At 38.8% G+C, this 23,724-nt stretch overlaps 1 protein-coding gene across 1 annotated transcript; it reads left to right on the top strand.

Moving 5' to 3' along the window:
• Positions 1-21,485, top strand: LOC104595538 (E3 ubiquitin-protein ligase UPL2-like). Its single transcript, XM_010256293.3, has 17 exons — positions 1-293; positions 451-574; positions 5,663-5,758; positions 5,840-6,043; positions 6,230-12,752; positions 12,867-13,966; positions 14,060-14,365; positions 14,457-14,664; positions 16,006-16,277; positions 16,373-16,656; positions 17,351-18,470; positions 18,553-18,699; positions 18,786-18,866; positions 18,947-19,172; positions 19,286-19,425; positions 20,888-20,994; positions 21,105-21,485. The coding sequence occupies exons 2-17, from the start codon at positions 479-481 to the stop codon at positions 21,205-21,207; spliced, it is 11,013 nt and encodes a 3,670-aa protein (XP_010254595.1). The 5' UTR covers positions 1-293; positions 451-478; the 3' UTR covers positions 21,208-21,485.
• The last annotated feature ends 2,239 nt before the right edge of the window (positions 21,486-23,724 follow it).

The raw sequence follows: 23,724 nt of genomic DNA, 5'->3' as shown, positions 1-23,724 counted from the left end.
AGGACTGTAGGAGACCTCTCTCTCCCTCTCCCTGTGTTTGTGCGCATATAAATACGTTTTCTTCTTCCTTACGGGGGTTAAAAAGGAGACCCCTTCTTTCTGTTCTGGGGTTTCGTCTCTCTTCTCTTTCCTTCTCTCTCTCTCTCTCTCTCTCTTTATCCCTCCATCTCTCTCTCACCCTCGTTCTCTCTCTATCTTTGTCCCTTTATCTTTCCTCTCTCGTGTTTCTTCGTGTGCTCGAATCATCGGATGTGTATGCATCATCCATCGTACTTCTCTATTTCTTCTCTCAAGTATATGCCCTCTCTTCTCACTGTCAATCTCTGTTAATGATTAATCTGTGTTTTTCAAATTTTTATTCAATTGAAGGAAGTTATTTCACCCTCAGTGGTTTTGTTTTATCTATCTAACCAGAACTGATTATTTTTGTTATTTGTTTTAATCTCGCAGTCTCTGGAAGTAGAGAAGTTGTGTTGAAATGGCAACCCTAAGATCGAGCTTGCCGTTGCGGCTGCGGCATCTCTTATCGGGTGAAGGAGCAGTCGGTCCTTCTCTTAAACTTGACTCCGAGCCGGTCAGTTTCGATTCTTGAGTTCATCATTTTCTTGCATGCGAATCTGTTGAATATCTTCTCTAGGGTTTATTGGAACAACCGAGAAAATAGTGGGAGTTCAAAATATATGTTTTTATGTTTTACTTGTCGCACCGCTTGGACAAATTTCACCAGTGTTTCAGCTGAGCTTGTTTCCTTCATCTATTTTATCTTTCTTTCTTTATTTATTTTTATCTTGGATATTAGTGAGTAGTTTTAGTTACTTGTCTTTGTTAACTTCGTTGTTTTCAGGCGCAAGACCCTCTTTCGCATCAATCATGAATTGTTTAACACTTATGTAGCGGGGGACATTGAATCGAGCGATTTCATTAGATGATTAGATGTTCTTATTTGCTATTTGATCAGCGAGCAATGATTTGCTATTAAAATAAGTACCGATAAAAGACCTTGTTAATAAGTTATTTATTCAATCTAATTTAGAAAAAAAAACTGGAGAATGAGCAAGTGTAATGGAATGGAACAATTTAGCATTTTATGGTTGTCTTCTCTTCTTCAGAGGTCACAAAGGCAAATGAACAAGACAAAACCCTATATCCTACGAGGCCAAAAAAAAAGGATCCAGCTTGACAATACTGAGCCCTATAAAAGTCAGCCCCTAGTGCTCCCATAAAGTTCCTGACATTTTAATTGGATTTTGCTCAAGAGTACCATTGATAATTGTTTGGAATAGAAAGAAACGAGTGTCTTTTGGTGCCCTGTCAATTTGTTCTAGAGAAACATGAGGTTCTCCTAGGCTATGAGCATCGGCTTTTCATTTTTTTCCACACCCATATTCCTTGATATTATATTCTATGCAGTGGGATCAGTGAGATCCTAATTGCTTTTTGTCAGAAGTTATAACAAATAGCTTTAGTATGGTGCTTTACATCAAAGTGGGCAAAGTAAACACATGCACATTAAAGAGGTGTACAATCTTGGTATAAGGGCTTAAGTCTGCAGTGATGGAATTTTTACTTGAAATAATGTTTTATAATGGTTTTCATCTAGCCAATTTCAGTTCAACAAGATGATCATTGAAAATTTGAACATTTGCTTTTATCTTGAATCTCTTGATTGGTTAGATAATTGCTAAATGGTACATTGAGTAAATTCATTCATCTCTATTGCCGAGGTCCTCAACCAGTAATTTTAATGACCAATACCTTGTTGATGGGACTTCTTACTCTGATTATAGAGGGGATGATGGCCACAGGGATCATTTAATTGAGTGGGAACGGATATACTTTCTGGATGCCTTTGTATTTGAATTTGTAGTCTAGGAAAATCATTGAAGAAGGGTGAACATTGATACGGAATGATGCATAGAATAAAGGATTTTCTATTACCACAGTACCAGCTTATATTTAATAGAACTTGGGGCAAGGCATGGTTAAGTTGAGTTAGTTTTTTCTTTAGCTGAATAGTAGCATGCAGCTACTACCCTCTACTCTGTGAGGATTGGTGGTAATCATTAACTTCCTTTATTTGGATTGATAACAACACATAAAAATGTGTTAGAATTTGAGAAAAAAATCCTCAAGGGTAAATTGGTGCCTGGGAAAACAAAAGAAAAATGCAATGCCGGCAATTTCAGTTATCCATCAAAAAAGCCAAAAATAAATCAATACGAGTGTATGCAGCAGGGGTAAAATTAGTTCCCCAAGAGTTAATCTGCTCTGAGACAGGCAATCCAGCATCAAATTAGCAGACCTTGGGATCCATCTGAATAAGTTCTTCACTCTAGAAAGCAGGGCCTTCACTTTTCTAATAGGATGGTTTTAAGTTTTACGGTCCTTGTCTGCTTTTTATATATATTATATGGTAGGCAAGGATTCTGTACATTTCTTTTCTGTATGTTATATAGTAGGTTACTAGGTTAAGACTTTACATTTTTGAGATTGGTAAGGCATCATGATGTTTTGTTTTTTGGTGAATGGTGATTATTTTATTGCAAACTTATGAGGCAAATGATAGTTATAAGAGATCTTTAGGATACAGGGGCTGCTGCCACCAAGGTTAGGGGGGTTAAAGGGAGGGGATGGGCTACCCTCCATTGTGTAGCCCATTAAGCAAAAGAAGACAAAACTATAAAAAGTGTTTGTTTTTGCTTCTGAAGTCTTGTATGGAATTCAGTACTGCATGGGCATGGACATGGGAGTCAAAATCCAACATTTGTCCAAGAGTCCAATTGAGAAAGATTAGAAAACTTGGACTCGTGTACATGTTTATGGAGAAGTATATACTATTAAAATAGTTTATATTTTCTGAATTCTAATATTATATACCCACAATAAATGTTGTCTTTGTTACTGAGTAAAGTTTGGTACGAAAAATGACATTAATCTTGCACATTATCTGTTCATTTATGTCCAATAAGCCAGGGGATAGAAAGGAAGTTACATAGAAGTGTCCTCAAGAATTGGACATGTCCTCCATTTAAGAGAGTGCCTAGGTGTGTGTCCTCAAGAATTGGACATGTCCTCCATTGTTACACAGAACTGTTTGTAAAATAGTGGGTTGTGACCAGTTATTTAAAAGACGTGCCTCAGGTGTGCCTAGGCGCACAGGTGAGGTGCATTTTAAGGTATGTGCCTTACTGAGGCCTCACATGCGGTATTGTGCATAGGTGTGTGCCTTGTACTTAAGCCCAGGTATGCACCTTTTGAAATTTGCACATTTTGTTTTTTAAGCCTAGGGTCTTAAATACTTAATCCTTACAAAAATTGATTTTATAATGTTAATTGTCTTTTGAAGATGCGTTTTATTAGGATGAATGAATGAACAGCATTGGCAAACAGGGGGTTTTCAGAGCTTTGGTGGAATTGTTTGGGCTTGCCTCAATGGGCTCGGTACAAAAGGTGGTTCATAGAACCGGGAATGCAAATTTTTTAACATCACATTAGCCATTTGAAATAATGCAATTGGGAAAAAATAAAGTGATTGGTTTTCACATACTTGAATATGTTTTACATGTTATGTTTATGTATTTTAATTTGAGATACTAGTTTTTTTTCTTAAACATTTATTTTAATTTGAGATACTAGTTTTTTCTTAAACATTTGTTTTGATTTGAGATACTAGTTTATATTTTTAATTGATATTATGTTTAGTATTTTTTAATTTTTTGCAATTTTGGATTTTTTGGCATTCTTTTGTGCCTTGTTTCAAAAAATCCTAGGTTTCTTGCAGTGCAAAATGCCCCTTGCACTTTTTTTTGCGCCTTGCACTTTTAAAACACTGATCACGACTCAGGATATATCTAGGGAAGATGTTAGAAGAGCATATGGGGTTGTTGACACTTTATCAGTGGTTTCCTTAGTTGTACTTGCGTTTGTTACCTTTTCGGGGTCTTCAGCATTACCCTCTTGCCACAAAGAAATTGGTGAACTGGTGCTTGTACCTTTCTTTACTTATTCATAGTAAATATTATGTGCATTATATTTATGTATATAAGGATAACTCAATGAGCAATTGAATATGTATATTAATTGTTTTGGGGTGTTTTAATGTGCTTTTCTATGTTTTATAATGCCATCCAGTGTTGACTTGTTAAGGGAATAAAAAAATTGACATGCTATTGTTGATTTATTTTTGAGCATTATATACATGTTAGACTTTATAAGTGCCAAAACTTAGGTCCTCCTTATCCAGTTCACCCCTCTCAAGGCCCCAAATGCCTGTGTGTGAAAAACATGCTCCTTGTGTAAGGTGTATTCCTCAATTATATCCATTAATGTGTTGCTTGCCTACTTAACAGAAAGACATATTCGCTACTCATTATTAGAAATTACTTATCTTTCAAACTGTATGTGATTAATAGTTTTTGTTTCTTATCTCAAGAAACACCTTTTTTTTTTTTTAAATTTTACTTGGCCCTTTCATCTTTGAGAACTAATACATGCTCTAAAGTTGAAAATATTGTAAATTTTCTGAAGTAGTGTCAAATTTTAACAATGAGCTCTTATGTGGTTTTAACTATTGCCTTGAGGCAAACACCTTTCAGAACAATCCACTAGATTAACTAAGCTCATTGGGTGGATCTTTATTTTTTTTTCATATACATGAAATGCTATCATGTTGAACAGGTTCCAAGTCCAGGAAACACATCTGTATCTATAATGGTTGGCTAAACGGGAAAGATGTATGAAATAATTGTTTTACATAGAATGGTGGTGTGGTTTGTGGTCCCTCGCTTTGTCAGAAGGGTCATAATTGTGATTTTATAACAATGAGCTCTTATGTGGTTTTAACTATTGCCTTGAGGCAAACACCTTTCAGAACAATCCACTAGATTAACTAAGCTCATTGGGTGGATCTTTATTTTTTTTTCATATACATGAAATGCTATCATGTTGAACAGGTTCCAAGTCCAGGAAACACATCTGTATCTATAATGGTTGGCTAAACGGGAAAGATGTATGAAATAATTGTTTTACATAGAATGGTGGTGTGGTTTGTGGTCCCTCGCTTTGTCAGAAGGGTCATAATTGTGATTTTATAACAATCTGCCTTGAAAAAAGAGAAAGGTTTTAGTTTTCCACCAAGGTTCTAATTAATTCCATCAGAACACTTCCATTTTCAAGGCAACTAAAGTGAAATTTACATGCTTGAGTCAGCAAGTATTGATTTTTCTGATTGAAATATTATACCCATTTCATAAAAACACATTATTTTGGTAAAAAATGAAAATATTCCAACTAAAATTCCTGAAGAACTTAATGGAGAAACTAGGATCTTTGCATAAAAAAGTGATTTGTTCTGTCTAAAACCTTGGGAAGCTAACAGACTAAAACAAGTATGTTTGAAAACCTAAAATGAACATACATAAATGCTTGTTACATTTATATATAAAAGATACATTACCTTGTGTATGTTCATGTTTGTTGTTGATTGGCATCATAGGAAGCAGATCTGTTCATTGGTAGTGGTTTAAATGTTTTTAACTTGTCTTCTAAGTATATATATTTTGTAATTGGTATCTTTTCTGCTAAGCATTATTGTTCAATGAATTGTTTCATTTGATTTGATGTAATAAAGATATAGTGCTAATTACTGTACATATAATTGCAGCCTCCTAAAATTAAAGCATTCATTGACAAAGTTATTAAGAGTCCATTACATGATATAGCGATACCTCTTTCAGGATTTCGATGGGAATACAATAAGGTGATGATAACACAATACTTATCCAGTGATTATCAAGTGCCTTATTCCTTCCTTTCTCACTTATTTTTGGGCTTCTCTCAGGGAAATTTTCACCATTGGAGGCCTCTTTTTCTACATTTTGATACATATTTCAAGACATATATCTCTTGTAGGAAAGATCTCTTATTGGATAATATTCCAGAGGATGATGGCCCACTTCCGAAGCATGCAGTCCTGCAAATTTTAAGAGTGATGCAAATAATATTGGAAAACTGCCATAACAAGAGTTCATTTAGCGGTCTAGAGGTACGCTGGATAATGATTGAATAACATGCTTCTGTTTCTACTACTTAAAAAGAGTCCATTTTTTTCTGCTTTTGCACATGCACTTTTGATGATCCTTTGTAAGAGTCAGGTACTTTGTTATTTTCATCAAGTATTTGCAACTGTATTGTTTTCCTGATATCACTGTATTATTCTTTTTCTTGTCAGCATTTCAAGCACCTTCTTGCATCAACCGATCCTGAAATTCTCATAGCTACGTTGGAGACTCTTTCTGCACTAGTTAAAATCAATCCCTCAAAGTTACATGTGAGTGGAAAGTTGATTGGATGTGGCTCAATAAACAGCTATCTCCTTGCTCTAGCGCAGGGATGGGGAAGCAAAGAAGAAGGCTTGGGTTTATATTCATGTGTCATGGCCAATGAGAGAATCCAAGATGAAGGTTTATGTTTATTCCCATCTGATGTAGAGAGCGAATCTGACAAGTCTCATTATCGGTTGGGTTCAACCCTTTATTATGAATTTCATGGGGTAAATGCTCAGAGTGCTGAGGAAAGCAGTTCGGGGGCAAAAGCTTCCAACTTGCAAGTTATAAATATTCCAGATTTACATATGAGGAAGGAGGATGACTTGCAGCTTCTGAAACAGTGCATTGACCAATACATTGTGCCTCCAGAGCACAGGTTCCCTTTGCTGACCCGTATTAGATATGCCCGGGCCTTTCGTTCTCCGAGAACCTGCAGGCTGTACAGCAGGATTTCTCTTCTTGCTTTCATTGTGCTTGTTCAGTCTAATGATGCTCATGATGAACTTGTATCTTTTTTCTCAAATGAGCCAGAGTATACTAACGAGTTAATCAGGATTGTGCGGTCTGAGGAAGCCATTTCTGGAACTATTAGAACACTTGCTATGCTTGCACTGGGAGCACAATTAGCTGCTTATTCATCATCCCATGAGAGAGCAAGGATATTGAGCGGATCAAGCATCATTTCTGCTGGGGGGAACCGTATGATTCTTCTAAATGTGCTCCAGAAAGCTGTCTTGTCATTGAATAACTCCAATGATCCTTCTTCTCTATCTTTTGTTGAAGCACTTCTGCAGTTCTACCTTCTTCATGTTATATCTTCTTCAAGTTCTGGGAGTTCTATAAGAGGATCAGGGATGGTTCCCACACTATTGCCTCTACTGCAGGATGTAAATTCTACTCATATGCATCTCGTATGTTTTGCTGTAAAAACTCTACAAAAGCTCATGGATTACAGTAATGCAGCTGTTTCCTTGTTGAAAGATCTGGGGGGTGTAGATCTCCTGTCTCAGAGATTGCAGACAGAAGTGCATAGGGTTATTGGTCTGGCTGTTGCAGATGAAAACTCTATGGTTATTGGTGATTATTCAAGATATGATGATCAGTTGTACTCCCAGAAGCGGCTCATCAAAGCTTTACTAAAGGCACTAGGTTCTGCTACCTATGCACCTGCAAATTCTTCAAGGTCTCAAAACACTCAAGACAGTTCTTTACCTGCCTCTTTGTTACTGATTTTTGGCAATGTAGAGAGGTTTGGAGGTGATATATATTTCTCAGCAGTAACTGTAATGAGTGAAATCATCCACAAGGACCCTACTTGTTTCAATTCCTTACATGAGATGGGTCTTCCTGATGCCTTTTTATCTTCAGTAGTCGCTGGAATACTCCCTTCTTCAAAAGCTCTTACATGTGTTCCTAGTGGTCTTGGTGCGATATGTCTTAATGCAAAAGGTCTGGAAGCAGTTAAGGAAACTATGGCTTTGCGGTTCCTTGTGGACATTTTCACCACCAGGAAATATGTGATAGCAATGAATGAAGGTGTTGTCCCTTTGGCAAATGCTGTGGAGGAGCTTTTGCGCCATGTGTCTTCATTGAGAACCACTGGTGTTGATATAATAATTGAAATTATTGATAAGATTGCTTCATTAGGGGATGATACATGCTCAGGATTACTGGGGAAAGTGGATGGGAGTACTGCAATGGAGACTGATTCTGAGGAAAAAGATCATGAAGGGCATGCCTGTCTGGTTAGTGCAATGGATTCAGCTGCTGATGGTATCAGCAATGAGCGGTTCGTTCAACTATGTATCTTTCATGTGATGGTACTGGTTCACAGAACAATGGAAAATTCCGAAGCTTGTAGGTTATTTGTGGAGAAGAAGGGCATTGAAGCTTTGATGAAGCTTCTTCTGCGACCTAGTATTGCACAGTCATCTGAAGGAATGTCTATTGCTTTGCATAGCACTGTGGTTTTTAAGGGTTTCACGCAACATCACTCTGCTGCATTGGCACATTCATTTTCTTCTTCATTGAGGGACCATTTGAAGAAGGCTTTAACTGGATTTAGCTTGTCTTCTTGTTCATTTTTGTTGGACCCTAGGACTACACCAGATAATGGGATCTTTCCTTCACTTTTTGTCATTGAATTTCTCCTATTTCTTGCTGCTTCTAAGGACAACCGTTGGGTGACTGCATTGCTAATGGAACTTGGAAATGAAAGCAAGGATGTTCTGGAAGATATTGGGCGTATCCATCGGGAAGTTCTATGGCAAATTGCTTTGCTTGAAGATGCAAAGGTTGAGATGGAGGGTTCTGGTTCCGTTTCTACCACTGAGTCACAAAAATCAGATGGGAATTCAAATGAAACTGAAGAGCAAAGATTCAACTCATTTAGGCAGTTCCTTGATCCATTATTGAGAAGAAGGACATCGGGCTGGAGTGTTGAGTCTCAGTTTTTTGATCTTATAAATCTGTACCGTGATCTTGGTCGTGCAACTGGTGTCCAGCAGAGATTTGGTGAGGATGGACCCTCTAATCTGCGCTTTGGTTCAGGTAACCAATTGCATCGAACTGGTTCTTCTGATGCTGCTCGCAAAATGGAAAGTGATAACCAGAAATCCTACTATTCATCCTGCTGTGATATGATGAGATCACTTTCATTCCACATCAGCCACCTCTTTCTGGAGTTGGGAAAAGTAATGTTGCTTCCTTCTCGTCGACGGGATGATTCTTTGACTTTGTCCCCTGCTTCAAAATCTGTAGTTTCTACTTTTGCCTCCATTTCATTAGAGCACTTGAACTTTGAGGGTCATCTAGATCCTTGTAGATCAGAGGTATCTGTATCAACAAAGTGTCGTTACTTCGGCAAAGTAATTGAATTCATTGATGGCATCCTGCTCGATAGGCCAGATTCCTGCAATCCAATTTTGTTGAACTGTTTTTATGGTCATGGGGTTGTTCAAGCAGTGTTGACCACTTTTGAGGCTACCAGTCAATTGCTTTTTGCTGTTAATAGACCTCCTGCATCTCCAATGGACACCGATGATGGGAACCAAAAACAAGATGAGAAGGAAGAAACAGATCACACATGGATATATGGTCCTTTGGCTAGCTATGGTACACTTATGGACCACCTGGTGACATCATCTCTCATCTTATCTTCTACCAAACATTTGCTTACACAACCTCTTACAAATGGAAATGTTACTTCTCCTCGAGATGCTGAGACTTTTGTAAAGATCCTCCAATCTATGGTACTGAAAACTGTGCTTCCTATTTGGACCCATCCTCAGTTTACTGAGTGCAGTTATGAGTTCATTACAACTATTATTGCTATCATGAGGCACATATATTCTGGTGTTGAAGTGAAAAATGTCAATGGCAATGGTGGGGCTCGTATAACTGGTCCTCCTCCAAATGAATCAGCTATTTCAACAATTGTTGAGATGGGCTTTTCCAGGTCTAGGGCAGAAGAGGCTCTGAGGCAAGTGGGAACAAACAGTGTGGAGATGGCAATGGAGTGGTTGTTTTCACATCCAGAGGAAGTCCAAGAGGATGATGAATTGGCACGTGCTCTTGCCATGTCCCTGGGGAATTCTGGAACACCAGCAAACGAAGATGCTGCAGATGCAAGTGGTGCAGATCAAGAAGAACAAACAGTTCAGCTTCCTCCTGTTGAGGAGTTGTTAGCAACATGTGCCAGGCTTCTGCAGATGAAGGAACCTGTAGCATTTCCAGTTAGGGACTTGCTTGTGATGATATGCTCGCAAGATGATGGTGAATGCAGGCACAAAGTTATCTCCTTCATTATCGATAATGTGAAACTTTGTGGTTCAGTTTCTGATGGTGGTAACCCTAATATGCTATCTGCTCTTTTTCATGTTCTTGCGTTAGTTCTTCATGATGATGCAGCAGCACGAGGAATTGCCTCCCAGAATGGCCTGGTAACGATTGCTTCGAGTTTGCTTTCTCAGTGGGACCCTAGTTTGCACTATAGAGGAAAAATTGAAGTGCCAAAGTGGGTGACAGCAGCTTTTCTTGCAATTGATCAGCTGTTGCAGGTGGATCAAAAATTAAATTCTGAAATTTCAGAACAGTTGAAGAAGGATGAAATTAGTAGCCAACAAAATTCTGTTACTGTGGATGAGGAGAAGCCAAGCAATTTACAATCTGCATTGGGGCTGTCTCCACGTTATATAGAAGTACATGACCAGAAGCAACTGATTGAGATTGCTTGTAGATGCATTAAGAGCCAGCTTCCTTCTGAGACAATGCATATTGTTCTTCAGTTATGTGCTACACTCACAAGAACTCATTCTGTTGCTGTGAATTTTCTTGAAGCTGGGGGTGTGCCTTCTTTGCTATCTTTACCAACAAGTAGTCTCTTTTCTGGTTTTGATAATGTTGCTGCTACCATTATCCGCCATATTCTTGAAGATCCTCAGACCCTACAACAAGCAATGGAATCTGAGATACGCCACAGCCTAGTGGCTGCAACAAGTAGGCATTCTAATGGAAGGCTTACTCCCCGCAATTTTCTTCTAAATTTGGCTTCTGTCATTTCTAGAGATCCAGTTGTTTTTCTTCAAGCTGCCCAGTCTATCTGCCAAATTGAGATGGTAGGTGAAAGACCTTATGTTGTTTTGTTGAAAGATCGGGACAAAGAAAAATGCAAGGATAAAGAGAAAGACAAGCAACAGATGGCTGATGGAAAGACTATATCTGGTGATATGAGTTCAATTGCTCCTGGAAGTGGGCATTGCAAACATGCGGATTCAAATTCCAAGAATGCCAAAGCTCACAGAAAATCGCCACAGAGTTTTGTAAGTGTTATTGAGCTCCTCTTGGATTCTGTTATAACTTTTGTGCCCCCTCAAAAAGATGGCGTGATAGACGGGTCATCTTCAACAGACATGGACATTGATGGTGCTGTGACTAAAGGGAAAGGAAAGGCAATTGCCACTTCTTCTGAAGAGAGTGAAACCAATGGTCAGGAAGCTTCTGCATCTCTTGCAAAAACTGTATTCATTTTAAAGCTATTGACTGAGATATTATTGACGTATTCTTCATCTATACATATTCTACTCCGAAGAGATGCTGAGATTAGTAGCTGCAGAGCTCCTCCTCAAAGGGGTTCCACTGGAAACTATAGTGGAGGAATATTTCATCACATTCTTCACAAATTTCTTCCATATTCTGGAAGCCACAAAAAGGAAAAGAAATTAGATGGTGACTGGAGGCAGAAACTAGCCACCAGGGCTAGCCAGTTCTTGGTGGCATCTTGTATTCGTTCCACTGAAGGGCGTAAAAGAGTTTTTACTGAGATCAGCAATGTATTAAATGACTTTGTTGATTCATCTAATGGATTCAGGCAACCTGACAGTAATATCCATGCTTTTGTTGATCTTCTCAATGATGTCCTAGTTGCTCGATCACCTACTGGTTCATATATTTCAGCAGAAGCTTCTGCAACTTTTATAGATGTTGGGTTGGTTAGATCATTGACTGGAATGCTGCGAGTCTTGGACCTAGATCATGCTGACTCACCTAAGGTTGTTACTGGCATCGTGAAAGCTCTAGAGTCGGTAACTAAGGAACATGTCAATTCTGCCGATCTCAATTCTGGGAAGGGTGAGCACTCAGAAAAGCCATCCGATCAGAATCCACCTGGAAGAACAGATAATAGTGGTGATCAGTTCCAGTCCTTGGAAACCACATCCCAGCCTGATCACAATGAAGTTGCGGTTGATAATGTTGAACCCTTTACTGCAGTCCAAACTTCTGGCAGTTCAGAGTCTGTTACAGATGATATGGAGCATGACCGTGATCTTGATGGAGGTTCTGCTCCTGGAACTGAAGATGATTTTATGCATGAAACTTCTGAGGAAGCTGGTGGTCTTGAAAATGGTTTGGAATCAGTGGGGATAAGATTTGACATGCCTCACAATGTGCAAGACAATCTTGTTGATGAAGATGATGAGGATATGTCTGGGGATGACGGAGAGGAAGATGAGGATGAGGATGATGAACATAATGATTTGGAAGAAGATGAAGTTCATCACATGTCTCATCCTGACACAGATCAGGATGATCATGAAATTGATGAGGATGAGTTTGATGAGGATGTATTGGAAGAAGAGGATGAAGATGATGATGATGATGACGACGAGGGTGTGATTCTCAGGCTAGAGGAGGGCATCAATGGAATAAATGTTTTTGATCATATTGAAGTTTTTGGTAGAGAAAACAGTTTTCCCAATGACACCCTCCATGTGATGCCTGTTGAAGTTTTTGGTTCTCGGCGGCAAGGGCGTACAACATCTATCTATAATCTTCTAGGAAGAACTAGTGACCATGGGGCTCCTTCTCAGCATCCTCTCCTGATTGAACCTTCTTCCATGCTGAATCCATCATCTTTTAGACAATCAGGTTGTTTCTTTTGGTCAAATTGACGTGTCATTTTGTAGTTCAATATCTATCGTGTTCTGATAAATTGTGATTGTTTTGACTTTTAACTTTCATTTTCTCTTGTATAATTTCCAGAGAATATGGCTAATGCCCTCTTCTCAGATAGGAGTTTAGAAAATGCTTCATCACGGTTAGATACCATTTTCCGGTCACTGAGAAATGGACGACATGGACATCGCTTCAATATGTGGGTAGATGATAGCCAACAACGCAGTGGCTCAACTGCACCCGCAATACCCCAAGGGCTTGAGGAGTTGCTTGTTTCTCGGCTTAGACGTCCAGCTCCTGAGAAACCTTCTGATCAAAATACAACTACGAAGGAACCTCAGGGCAAAGGGGAGGCCAGTCAGCCACAAGAATCAGAAGCAGGAGTAAGGTCTGATACACCTTTAGAAAGCAGAGTGAACAATGGAAGCATTACTGTTGCTTCCCCTGTTGCAATGGATGGAGGTGGCAATGCTGATGTGAGGCCAGCAGCTGACAGTTTCCAAGTAACAGAGGCATCAGCTACACAAACTCAAGTTGTTGACATGCAGTATGAACGCAGTGATGCAGTTGTAAGGGATGTTGAGGCAGTGAGCCAGGAGAGTGGTGGAAGTGGAGCAACGTTAGGGGAAAGCCTACGGAGTCTAGAAGTAGAAATTGGAAGTGTTGATGGTCATGATGATGGTGGAGAACGGCAAACTTCTGAAAGAATGCCTTCGGGTGATTTGCAGCCAACTCGAACAAGAAGAACAAATTTATCATCAGGCATATCAAGCAATGCTGTGCCAGTAAGCAGCAGAGATGCATCTCTTCAGAGTGTTAGTGAAGTATCAGAAAATCCTAGCCAAGGAGAAGACCAGAGTGGTCCAACTGAGGAGCAGCAAGTCAACACAGCATCTGATTCTGGAGCAATTGATCCTGCATTCCTGGATGCTCTTCCTGAGGATTTGAGGGCTGAGGTTCTTTCAGCTCAACAGGGTCAAGCTGCACAACCATCAAACTCTGAGCCTCAATCTGTTGGAGATATTGATCCTGAATTTCTTGCAGCTCTTCCCCCAGATATCCGTGCAGAAGTTTTAGCACAACAACAAGCTCAGAGACTTCATCAATCACAAGAATTGGAAGGCCAACCAGTTGAGATGGATGCTGTCTCAATAATTGCTACATTCCCTTCAGATTTAAGAGAAGAGGTTTCAAATTCATTAAGTTATTATGTTTATGTTTTTAGAAAACTCATCCATTCATCCTAATTCATATTATTATTATTTTTTTTTCATTTCCAGGTCCTATTAACTTCTTCTGATGCTATTCTAGCCAATTTAACACCTGCTCTTGTTGCTGAGGCTAATATGCTACGTGAAAGATTTGCACATCGTTATCATAGCCGTAATCTTTTTGGCATGTATTCAAGGAACAGAAGAGGGGAGTCTTCTAGACGGGGTGAAGGTATTGGATCCACCTTGGACAGAGCTGGCATGAGCATTGCTTCACGCAGATCTCTTGGAGGTAAACTATTAGAAGCTGATGGGGCTCCTCTAGTGGATAAAGAAGCTTTGAAGGCAATGATTCGACTGCTTCGCGTGGTTCAGGTATTTATTTGGTTAGTCAAGTTTATCTTCTATGCATGTATATTTATTGTATGTATATGATTGGCATTCTGATATGTATATGCTTTTGCAGCCCCTGTACAAGGGCCAATTACAGAGACTTCTCCTCAACCTATGTGCTCATGCTGAAACTAGAACCAATCTGGTGCAACTTCTGATGGACATGTTGATGCTTGATACGCGGAAGCCTATCAGTCATTTAAATGGTGCTCCAGAACCTTCTTATAGACTGTATGCTTGTCAGAATTACGTTATGTATTCGCGTCCTCAGTTTTTGGATGGTAAGGCTTATCGTGACCTTTCTTATGCTCTTTAATTTTGTAATAGTTGATGGAGTTGATGATGGATGAAAAAGGTTCAACTCATCTGTTTCATGCCAATTATTGTTCCTTAGTATGTGGGGCGTTACCATTCTTTTGATCATTTACAGTATAATTTTACTTCATGAGAAAGTGTTGAAGGAGGGAGGCCCTTGGGGACTAGCTCATTACCTGTCTGAGGCCAGAGACATTTTGAACACCTTATCTGTAAATCTAATCTGGATTCCCAGAGAACTAAATACTAAGCTGATGGTTTGGCTAAATCGCGGGTACCTTAAGGGAAAATCTGCACAGTGAAAGAATACACCTTTGTAATTTCTTTTTGCTGTTTTTTTTGTAGTCTGTACATCTCCTCATGTACCTATCCTTTTATTAATACAATCAGTTAACTCTTATTTCAAACAAAAAAAAAAGAAAATGTTGAAGAGAATATATCTCAACAGTCGTTGGCTGCCACAGGCAGCATCATATAGTTGAAATGTAAAGCAAATTAAAAAAATGTTCCCCAGTCCTGGAATGCCCCATTCTAGTTTTCTCTTGTTGATCTCCATCCTGTCAATGCTCTGCTTGGCTGTTAGCCTGACCTAGGAATCCAATTGAATCTGCAAGTAAGGTTGGAATATGAAGCCATTGCTTCTCTGATTTGGGAGCAGGGATTTTTATTCATCATTGTTTTGTCTGATAAGCTTTATTTCCAGTTATTATCTGGTGATAATCAGTAATTTATGGTATGATGATGATCACAATTCCCAAGAGGTGTTAAGTCTCCGAAATTTCATGTTGGAAAAGAATAAGACCTAAGACTAAAGAGCAAGGTGCCAACCAGTTGGTTGGTAAGGTCTCCTGCTGGTTGTAGCGGAGACTTGGGATTGAATCCTGCCTGCACCTGGGTTGGGGGATGGGCTACCCCCGTTTTGTAGCCCTTCAGAAGATATAAAAAAAAAGACCTAAGACTAAAGAAAGAAAAGCTAAAATGATCAAAACATAAAATAAAAGAAAGCTAACTGGTTCTTTATTATATGGTTTTCAAGGTTCTACTTGTTTTGTTTGTGCTTAGTATGCCGGATATATTTAATATTTTATAGAAACCTTTTACTGATAACAAAATGAAAATAGTTCTTTTAAAATTTGTTTGATCTTTTATTTTCAAGTAACTCCTTTGTAACTTGTAGGGGTTCTTCCCCTGCTTTGTACAGCTTCTCATGTACCTCTTTTTCTCTTAATGAGTCTTGGTTAACTTTTCTCAAAAAAATGTAGTGATAACTGATGAAATGCTTACTGGGTTGTTGTATCTGCTGCTAGGAGTTCCTCCACTTGTGTCCCGACGTATTCTTGAAACTCTGACATACTTGGCTCGGCACCATCCCTCTGTGGCAAAGCTTTTGCTTCAGCTTGAGATTACACATCCGTCCACACAAAAGTTTGAGAGTTCTGATCAGGGTCGTGGAAAAGCTGTGATGATTATTGAGGAAGTTGGAAAAAAGGCACAGCAAAAAGGGGATTATTCCATTGTCTTGCTTTTGAGTCTATTAAACCAGCCACTCTATCTGAGGAGTATAGCTCATCTAGAACAGGTAATATTTCCTCTAGAGTGGAACTTAGGAACCCAATTGTTTTACTTAAGTTCTTGTTGAAATACTAACCTATTTTGTATTGTTGCCTGTTGCAGTTGCTAAATCTATTGGAGGTTGTTATTGATAATGCTGAAAACACATCCAGCTTATCCAGCAAGTCTGAGCTATCCCCTGCCAGACAACAATCTGGTCCTCAGGCTGCAATTCCTGATAGTGAAGCTGGTGGATCTTCTTCTGGTGATGTCAAATTTTCCAAGGCTGATGAACACTCTAAACCGGCAATTTCTTCTCTACATAATGAATTTGATGTTCAAACTGCACTACTCAGCTTGCCCCAAGCAGAACTTAGACTTCTATGTTCTCTGCTTGCACGTGAGGGGTATGATGAAACTTACCAAGAATAGTTGCATTATTGTCTTATTTTTCATTTGTCCATCTTAGGTTATTTGAATTTTATTTTATTTGTTTTTTGGTTGAATAAGAAGCAATATTTGATTAAATAGCTACTTTAGGTGCATTGCACATACTGCCATAATGCTCGTATGGAGCCAATGGGAAATGGGTTACATAATGAGTAACAGGATGAATTTGTATTACCTTATATTACTGCTGTATCATGGAAAGCCTTGAGGTTTAGTGCACTATATATCCACTGAAATTGGTTCCCATTCCTGGATCATATCTTGGTGCATCCTAGTCTGTTGGGCATCATCACCTTAGTGTATAAAAGTATACCTGTATTCTTTAGTTTTGGATGTTTCTTCTCCCTCTCTGTTATTGCTGTTGTTAGTTCATTGATAGTGAACATTGAAACTGTAGCACGAGTTCTGGTTCAGTTTGTTTGTCTTGTCCGGAGAGCTTTATTTTTGGTACAATATTTCTCCATCTCACAATATCAAGTCTGTGGATAACAAAATTTCAACCTTACTGTCTTCTGCTTTTTTTTTTTTTGTTTCTGTTTGCTGTGTGGTTTATTTTCACTTTACTTTTTTGGGGAGTGTTGCTGATAGCATTTCGTCCTTCATTATCACTTATCATTCTGGTTCTGGTCTAACCCATTTTCCAATCTGCAGTTTGTCAGATAATGCTTATGTTCTTGTGGCTGAGGTATTAAAGAAATTGGTGGCCATTACTCCAACTCATTGCCATCTATTTATTACTGAGTTAGCAGATTCTATCCAAAACTTGACCAGATCTGCAATGGATGAACTGCACACCTTTGGAGAAGCAGAGAAAGCACTCCTGAGTACAAATTCTACTGATGGAACTGCTATACTGAGGGTTCTCCAGGCATTAAGCTCTCTTGTTGCGTCACTCCATGAGAAAGAGAAAGATCATCAAGTTATCCCTGAAAGAGAGCATAATGATGCCCTTTCTCAGGTATTGGAGATAAATGCTGCTTTGGAGCCCTTATGGTTGGAGTTGAGCACATGCATAAGCAAAATAGAGAGCTACTCCGATTCTGCTCCTGATTTGTCCACTGCATCTAGAACTCTAACACCAATAACTACAGGTGTAATACCTCCACTTCCAGCAGGTACCCAAAACATATTGCCATACATAGAATCTTTCTTTGTGACATGTGAAAAGTTGCACCCTGGGCAGTCAGGCACAGTTCAAGACTTCAGCATTGCTGCAAATTCTGACATTGAAGATGCAAGCACTTCTGCTGCACAACAGAAGGCTTTGGGTTCCCTTACAAAAGTTGATGAGAAACATTTTGCTTTTGTCAAATTCACAGAAAAGCATAGAAAGTTGTTAAATGCATTCATCAGGCAAAATCCGGGGTTGCTAGAAAAGTCTTTCTCTCTAATGCTTAAAGTTCCACGTTTCATTGATTTTGACAACAAACGAGCCCATTTCCGTTCAAAAATAAAGCATCAGCATGATCATCATCATAGTCCTTTGAGAATATCGGTGAGAAGAGCATACATTCTTGAAGATTCTTATAACCAATTGAGGATGCGCTCAACTCAAGATCTGAAGGGAAGATTAACTGTTCATTTCCAAGGTGAGGAAGGTATTGATGCTGGTGGGCTTACAAGGGAATGGTATCAGTTGTTGTCCAGGGTTATATTTGACAAGGGAGCCCTACTTTTTACAACCGTGGGCAATGAATCAACATTTCAGCCAAATCCTAATTCTGTCTACCAAACTGAGCACCTTTCATACTTCAAGTTCGTTGGGCGGGTGGTAATGTATCTTCTCTTTATTTTTCTCGCATTCAGTACATGATGATATACATCTAAGTTCTTTGGTCCATTTCTTCTGCTAGGTTGGAAAAGCATTGTTTGACGGACAACTTCTGGATGTCCATTTCACCCGGTCCTTCTACAAGCATATCCTAGGGGTTAAAGTAACTTATCATGACATTGAAGCTATAGATCCTGATTACTTTAAAAATCTGAAGTGGATGCTTGAGGTATGCTGCCCGGGAGAAAGTTGCGTCCCATGCATGTCTAGATCAAAATTAAATAGTTCTAATCTTATATTTTTCATTCTTTGCAGAATGACATAAGTGACATTTTGGACCTTACTTTTAGCATGGATGCGGATGAGGAAAAGTTAATATTGTATGAGAGAACAGAGGTGAGGGCTCCCATCATTACGTAATAAATTGGGTATTAAATACTTTGTTGTCCAAACTTACCCTTGGTAATGAAATTCAGGTAACTGACTATGAGCTGATCCCTGGAGGACGAAACATTAGAGTTACTGAGGATAATAAGCATGAATATGTTGATCTTGTTGCTGAGCATCGGTTGACCACTGCTATTCGTCCTCAAATAAATGCATTTTTGGAAGGCTTCAATGAGTTGATTCCACGTGATTTGATATCTATCTTTAATGACAAGGAATTGGAGTTATTGATTAGTGGGCTTCCAGATATTGATTGTGAGTTGCTTGCTTGTTTTGATGACATTTTCAGGACTTCTGATATGTTTGCCAAAACTGTTCTAAAACTAAAAATCACTACTAACTAAATTTTGTACTTAATGCTATTTCAGTGGATGACATGAGAGCAAATACTGAGTATTCTGGATACAGTGCTGCATCTCCTGTTATTCAATGGTTTTGGGAAGTTGTCCAAGGTTTCAGCAAGGAGGATAAAGCCCGTCTCCTGCAGTTTGTGACTGGCACCTCAAAGGTACCTTTATGCATTTAGTCCTTATCTTTGTGTGTGTGTGTGTGTGTGTTTTGTTTTTTAACTTTGACCACTGTGCCTTTTTTCGTATTAATCTACCTTTGAAATTTAAAGGTTTGAACTCATTCAAACATAAATATGTATACATGGAAAAAGCTTTTGTAATTGGGTCACGTGTCGAGTCCTGGATTGGCCTGTGATAACTTTACCGGTCACTGTCAGCCTTATACAGTCCCTTCTTTTTTGCATTGGAGGCTTCCCTACTTATATGAGCCTTTAAAAAGGAAGGTCTATTTGTGGTCCATCTTAATGAGGTTTGTTTCAGCCCACTACAACTTTGAGATTGTCCTTTAAAATGAAACTTTTCTATGTATATATAAGTAAAGAATAGTTCTTAGTACTTAGGAAGCATGATATGATAACTGATGTGTGCAAAGATTGAAATCTATACAAGACATAGGCCCTGTTACGTTATGTTGTGACTGGGCTTTTGAAAATGCATAAAGCCTAAAAAAGAGCTTTTATGATTTGGTAGAATGTTTTTTGAAAGTATATTTTTTCTATTGAAGCTTCAATAGAAACTTCGTCCAATTTCTTGTTTCAAGCTTCCATTCTAAAACCTGAAAATCATTCTAACTCGTCTGATTGTGATTTACAAGACCACTTGAAGACACCCTTTGACCATTTTTCATTGTTGTGAGACCAAAGACGATAAACAAGCTTTCTGAGCCCTTATCTTCATGTTTTTGGAAGTTTTGAACTTTTGGGCTTTGAAAGCTATCTTTGGAAAGCCCAATTAAATTCCACCTTAACTTTTAATCAAGCAAGGCTGGGTGTACAGTGATGAACTTGGGCTGTGAAGAAAGATCTGAAAAGGAGAAATAGGGAATTATAGACAATATGGAATAGAAACTCTTATCTGGAAAAAATCATTAGAGTAAACAAGTGACTTCCTGTAACTATTGCAAATGATCAATTATCCATTTCTTTCTCTAGGTAATGTCTTTCCCTTTTACGTACAAGTTCTACCAGGTAATATGTTCGTATGCATGCATAATTTGTTAGCCCGAGGATGGTGCAAGGTTTGAGATTCAGGCATATCTAATGTGCCAGAAGGGCTAAAGCAATTAAATTAACAAGGAAGTTTTATCTGTATTAGCTTGTTCTTTCTAAGTTTTATATCACGGTCTATAAATATTTTTGTTCTTAACTGAAGCATCTGGTATTGATGTCTTGACATGTCTGGCTTTTATTTCTCTCGTGAAAAAGATTGCTTCTAATTTCCTCCTAATGTTTGATCTTATATTTACTTTATTCTTTAATTATTTCACTTTTATCAAATGAATTCTTACATCTTTAACTGACCTTTTCGTATTTTTGTTTGATATGTTAAATTATTTATCATATATATAGTTTTTCTGCATCATCAAGTGTCCTCACTGGTTACTCTGACCAATTCCTGCAGGTACCTTTGGAAGGTTTCAGTGCATTGCAAGGAATTTCAGGCTCACAAAGATTTCAGATTCATAAAGCTTATGGGAGCCCTGACCACTTGCCTTCTGCCCATACATGGTACGCTTATGCACAACCAGGCCTTCTCTCTCTCTCTCCAGGTATTTAATTCAATGCCATGCACAAAGTCTTAACTCTCTCCGTACTTTTTTTTGTTTCATCAAATGCAGTTTCAACCAGCTGGATCTACCAGAGTATCCATCTAAACAACATCTGGAGGAGAGACTACTCCTTGCAATTCATGAGGCCAATGAAGGTTTTGGTTTTGGTTGAAACCATTCACGTCAAACATAATCATGTAGATAATTGTGTTTAAAGAGAAAAAGGGAGAGGGAGGCAAAAGAAGGGCAAAATTTGAAAGTGGGAAGAGAACCAGAGTTGATAAATGTTAATTTACTGTACAGTATTTTTATTTTATGTTTTCTCGAGAAAATGCCTGTGGCAGTTTTGTATTTGCCAATTCATCTTTTCATCCTTCTTATCATCATTCTCACTCTGATTTTCATATTTTCTTTTTGATATTTTTATAGTTATAATGTGGAAGTTGTGCATACTGTCGCGCCGACACTCGATTTCTTTTTCATTTATATACTCGAAAAGAAGTTTACACTGTAAGAAGAAAATGAAAGAATTTAGGCAATTGGTCTACTTGTTCAAGTACACATCTATAGAAGAATGGTCAGTACTCAGCAGACATTGGGTGAGGTATATGACAATACTTTATAATTGGTCTATTGCGATGTACGACACTGGCTAGCGAATGGGATCAGACTCCAATTTCACGTCCAGTGATGATCTACATCTACTGAGATTCTGTTCAGCGAATTGTTCGCTGCCTCGCTACCACTCCTTGATTTGATCGACCCTTTGGCACTTGGGATGAAGTGTTAATTCTAAATGTTTTATTTTGTTTTTTTGTACTGTTGAGTTTGAGTCCATTCTCCTTTTTTCTGCCATGCTTTTGGTTTACTCTGCAGTCTATTTTCTGTCTTATCCCGATTTTTAATTCCAGAGATTGATGCCTGAATTTCGCAGAAATGCAAACGAGAAAAATCATCTCGTTTTGTACCTTAATGGTGAGATGTGCGGTTTCAGATCAAGGTGGTGTCTTTGGTAGGGTGTTGGAACTTATTTTGTTGGCAGGTTATTCTAAGTGTGTGTTGGAGCTTCTTGTAGTATGTCAGAGAGAGAGGTAATCTCTGTGGTGTTCCTGGAAGTACGGGAGTAACGACTCTGCGTCTGCTTTGCTTCCTACCGTCTTATTTCACACAATTGGCATGTATTGAATGATCTCAGTGCTTTTCTTTTCTTTTTCTTTTTGTTTTTTGTTTTTTTAATTTTTTGCTGTTTGGTCACGTGACGATCGGGTTCACTCCATCGTAGTATCGTTACTTTCCAATACTTTTCAATCTCTTTTTCGTGTGGTCGGGTAAAGGACAACCGAGAAAAAAGAGGGGTTGTCTTGAGCTTCCAAGTTGAGTATCACCTCACTATCTGAATCTCTGATTCAGGTCTCAGAGTCTGCTACCATTACAAACAAGACGTGCACGATCGACTATCAAACCCAGTCAAAAGTAAACACGTCAACGACCCATTGTACACGTCTAGTTTGTAGCAGATCCAGTGTCCCAGCCGAGGTCCTAACTGAAATTTCAAAACAAAAAGTGTGGGTTGGTTTGAACTTAGAATGTTCATTTTTTTTCATGGAGCTACACAACCCGGGAGGGGCAGTCCATCCTCCCCCTTAACCCTCAGCGGGATTTGATCCCAAATCTCTGTTAAAAGATATTTTCATATAGGGTTAAATACTTGAAGTACCCTTCTATCGTTTAACAAATGGATAAAAATTTATCCTACTGTTTGAAAAATGATTTAATGATCCTTAAGTTCTGGCATTGGACAAAATCCTCCTCTACCGTTAGCTTGCCATTATAAACCATTCGCATGCAATGTCACATGACTTCTATAATTTTTCTTAATTCCAAAACTACCTTCTTGCAGTCAATTTTGCCCTTCATTGTTTTTTTTTTTTTAATTTTTAAAATAAAACCCATAATGAACAAAAATGAAACCATGTATTTGCACTCCTTTCAAACTGAGCTTAAATGCTCTATATTTGGTGGAACCTCATATGATAGGCCACCTCATAGGGCCCCCACCCCCTTCGTTGTGGCACCTGTAAGTGCACCAAAGAGAAATAGATCAGACAAAGACAGAAGAAACAAATTGTAAAAAAGACCAAATGTTCCTTGGGTCTGGGGCCCAAAACACCTGTAAAGTGGTCTGGGCCTCAAAAGCTTTGAGGATCAGGGTCTACTATTCAATAGGGCCCGGCTTGACTATTCATGGAGCTGAAAATCATGATGGAACATGGAGGGAAGCATAATGCCATAATGTATATTACAACTCCCTTCAAGAGTCAGACAGCTTAAGCCTTAAAAAGAACAATATGCATTTCTCAGGCAGCCAAAGATTCTAAAGCCATCGGATGCTTGCTGATTTTGTTTGTGTAGTAATATCGGATCCTGATGCTCTGATTCAAGTCGCCAGTGAGAACACGTGGCAAGTTCTGAGGACCCCTCCCCCTCAGACTGCAGCTACCAGCTGCCTTTGGCCTTTGGGACGTAGGGCAGTCGTCCCATGTCCAAGGTGTCCTCTACGATGATCAGCCTGATTCAGGGTGCCAGTAATCAGTATGGGTGGTCATTGGTCAGGACTCAAAGAGAAGAAAATGGGTGGGTTCAGGGTCCAGAGTCCAGAATTCAGGAACTGGGTTAGCGCCGAGTGGGA

This window comes from Nelumbo nucifera, chromosome 5, assembly GCF_055504915.1.
Source record: "Nelumbo nucifera cultivar China Antique chromosome 5, China Antique-T2T, whole genome shotgun sequence".
NCBI classification, from domain to species: domain Eukaryota; kingdom Viridiplantae; phylum Streptophyta; class Magnoliopsida; order Proteales; family Nelumbonaceae; genus Nelumbo; species Nelumbo nucifera.
The sequence above is the reverse complement of the archived record's forward strand: the minus strand, read 5'-3'. Positions and strand labels throughout refer to the sequence as shown.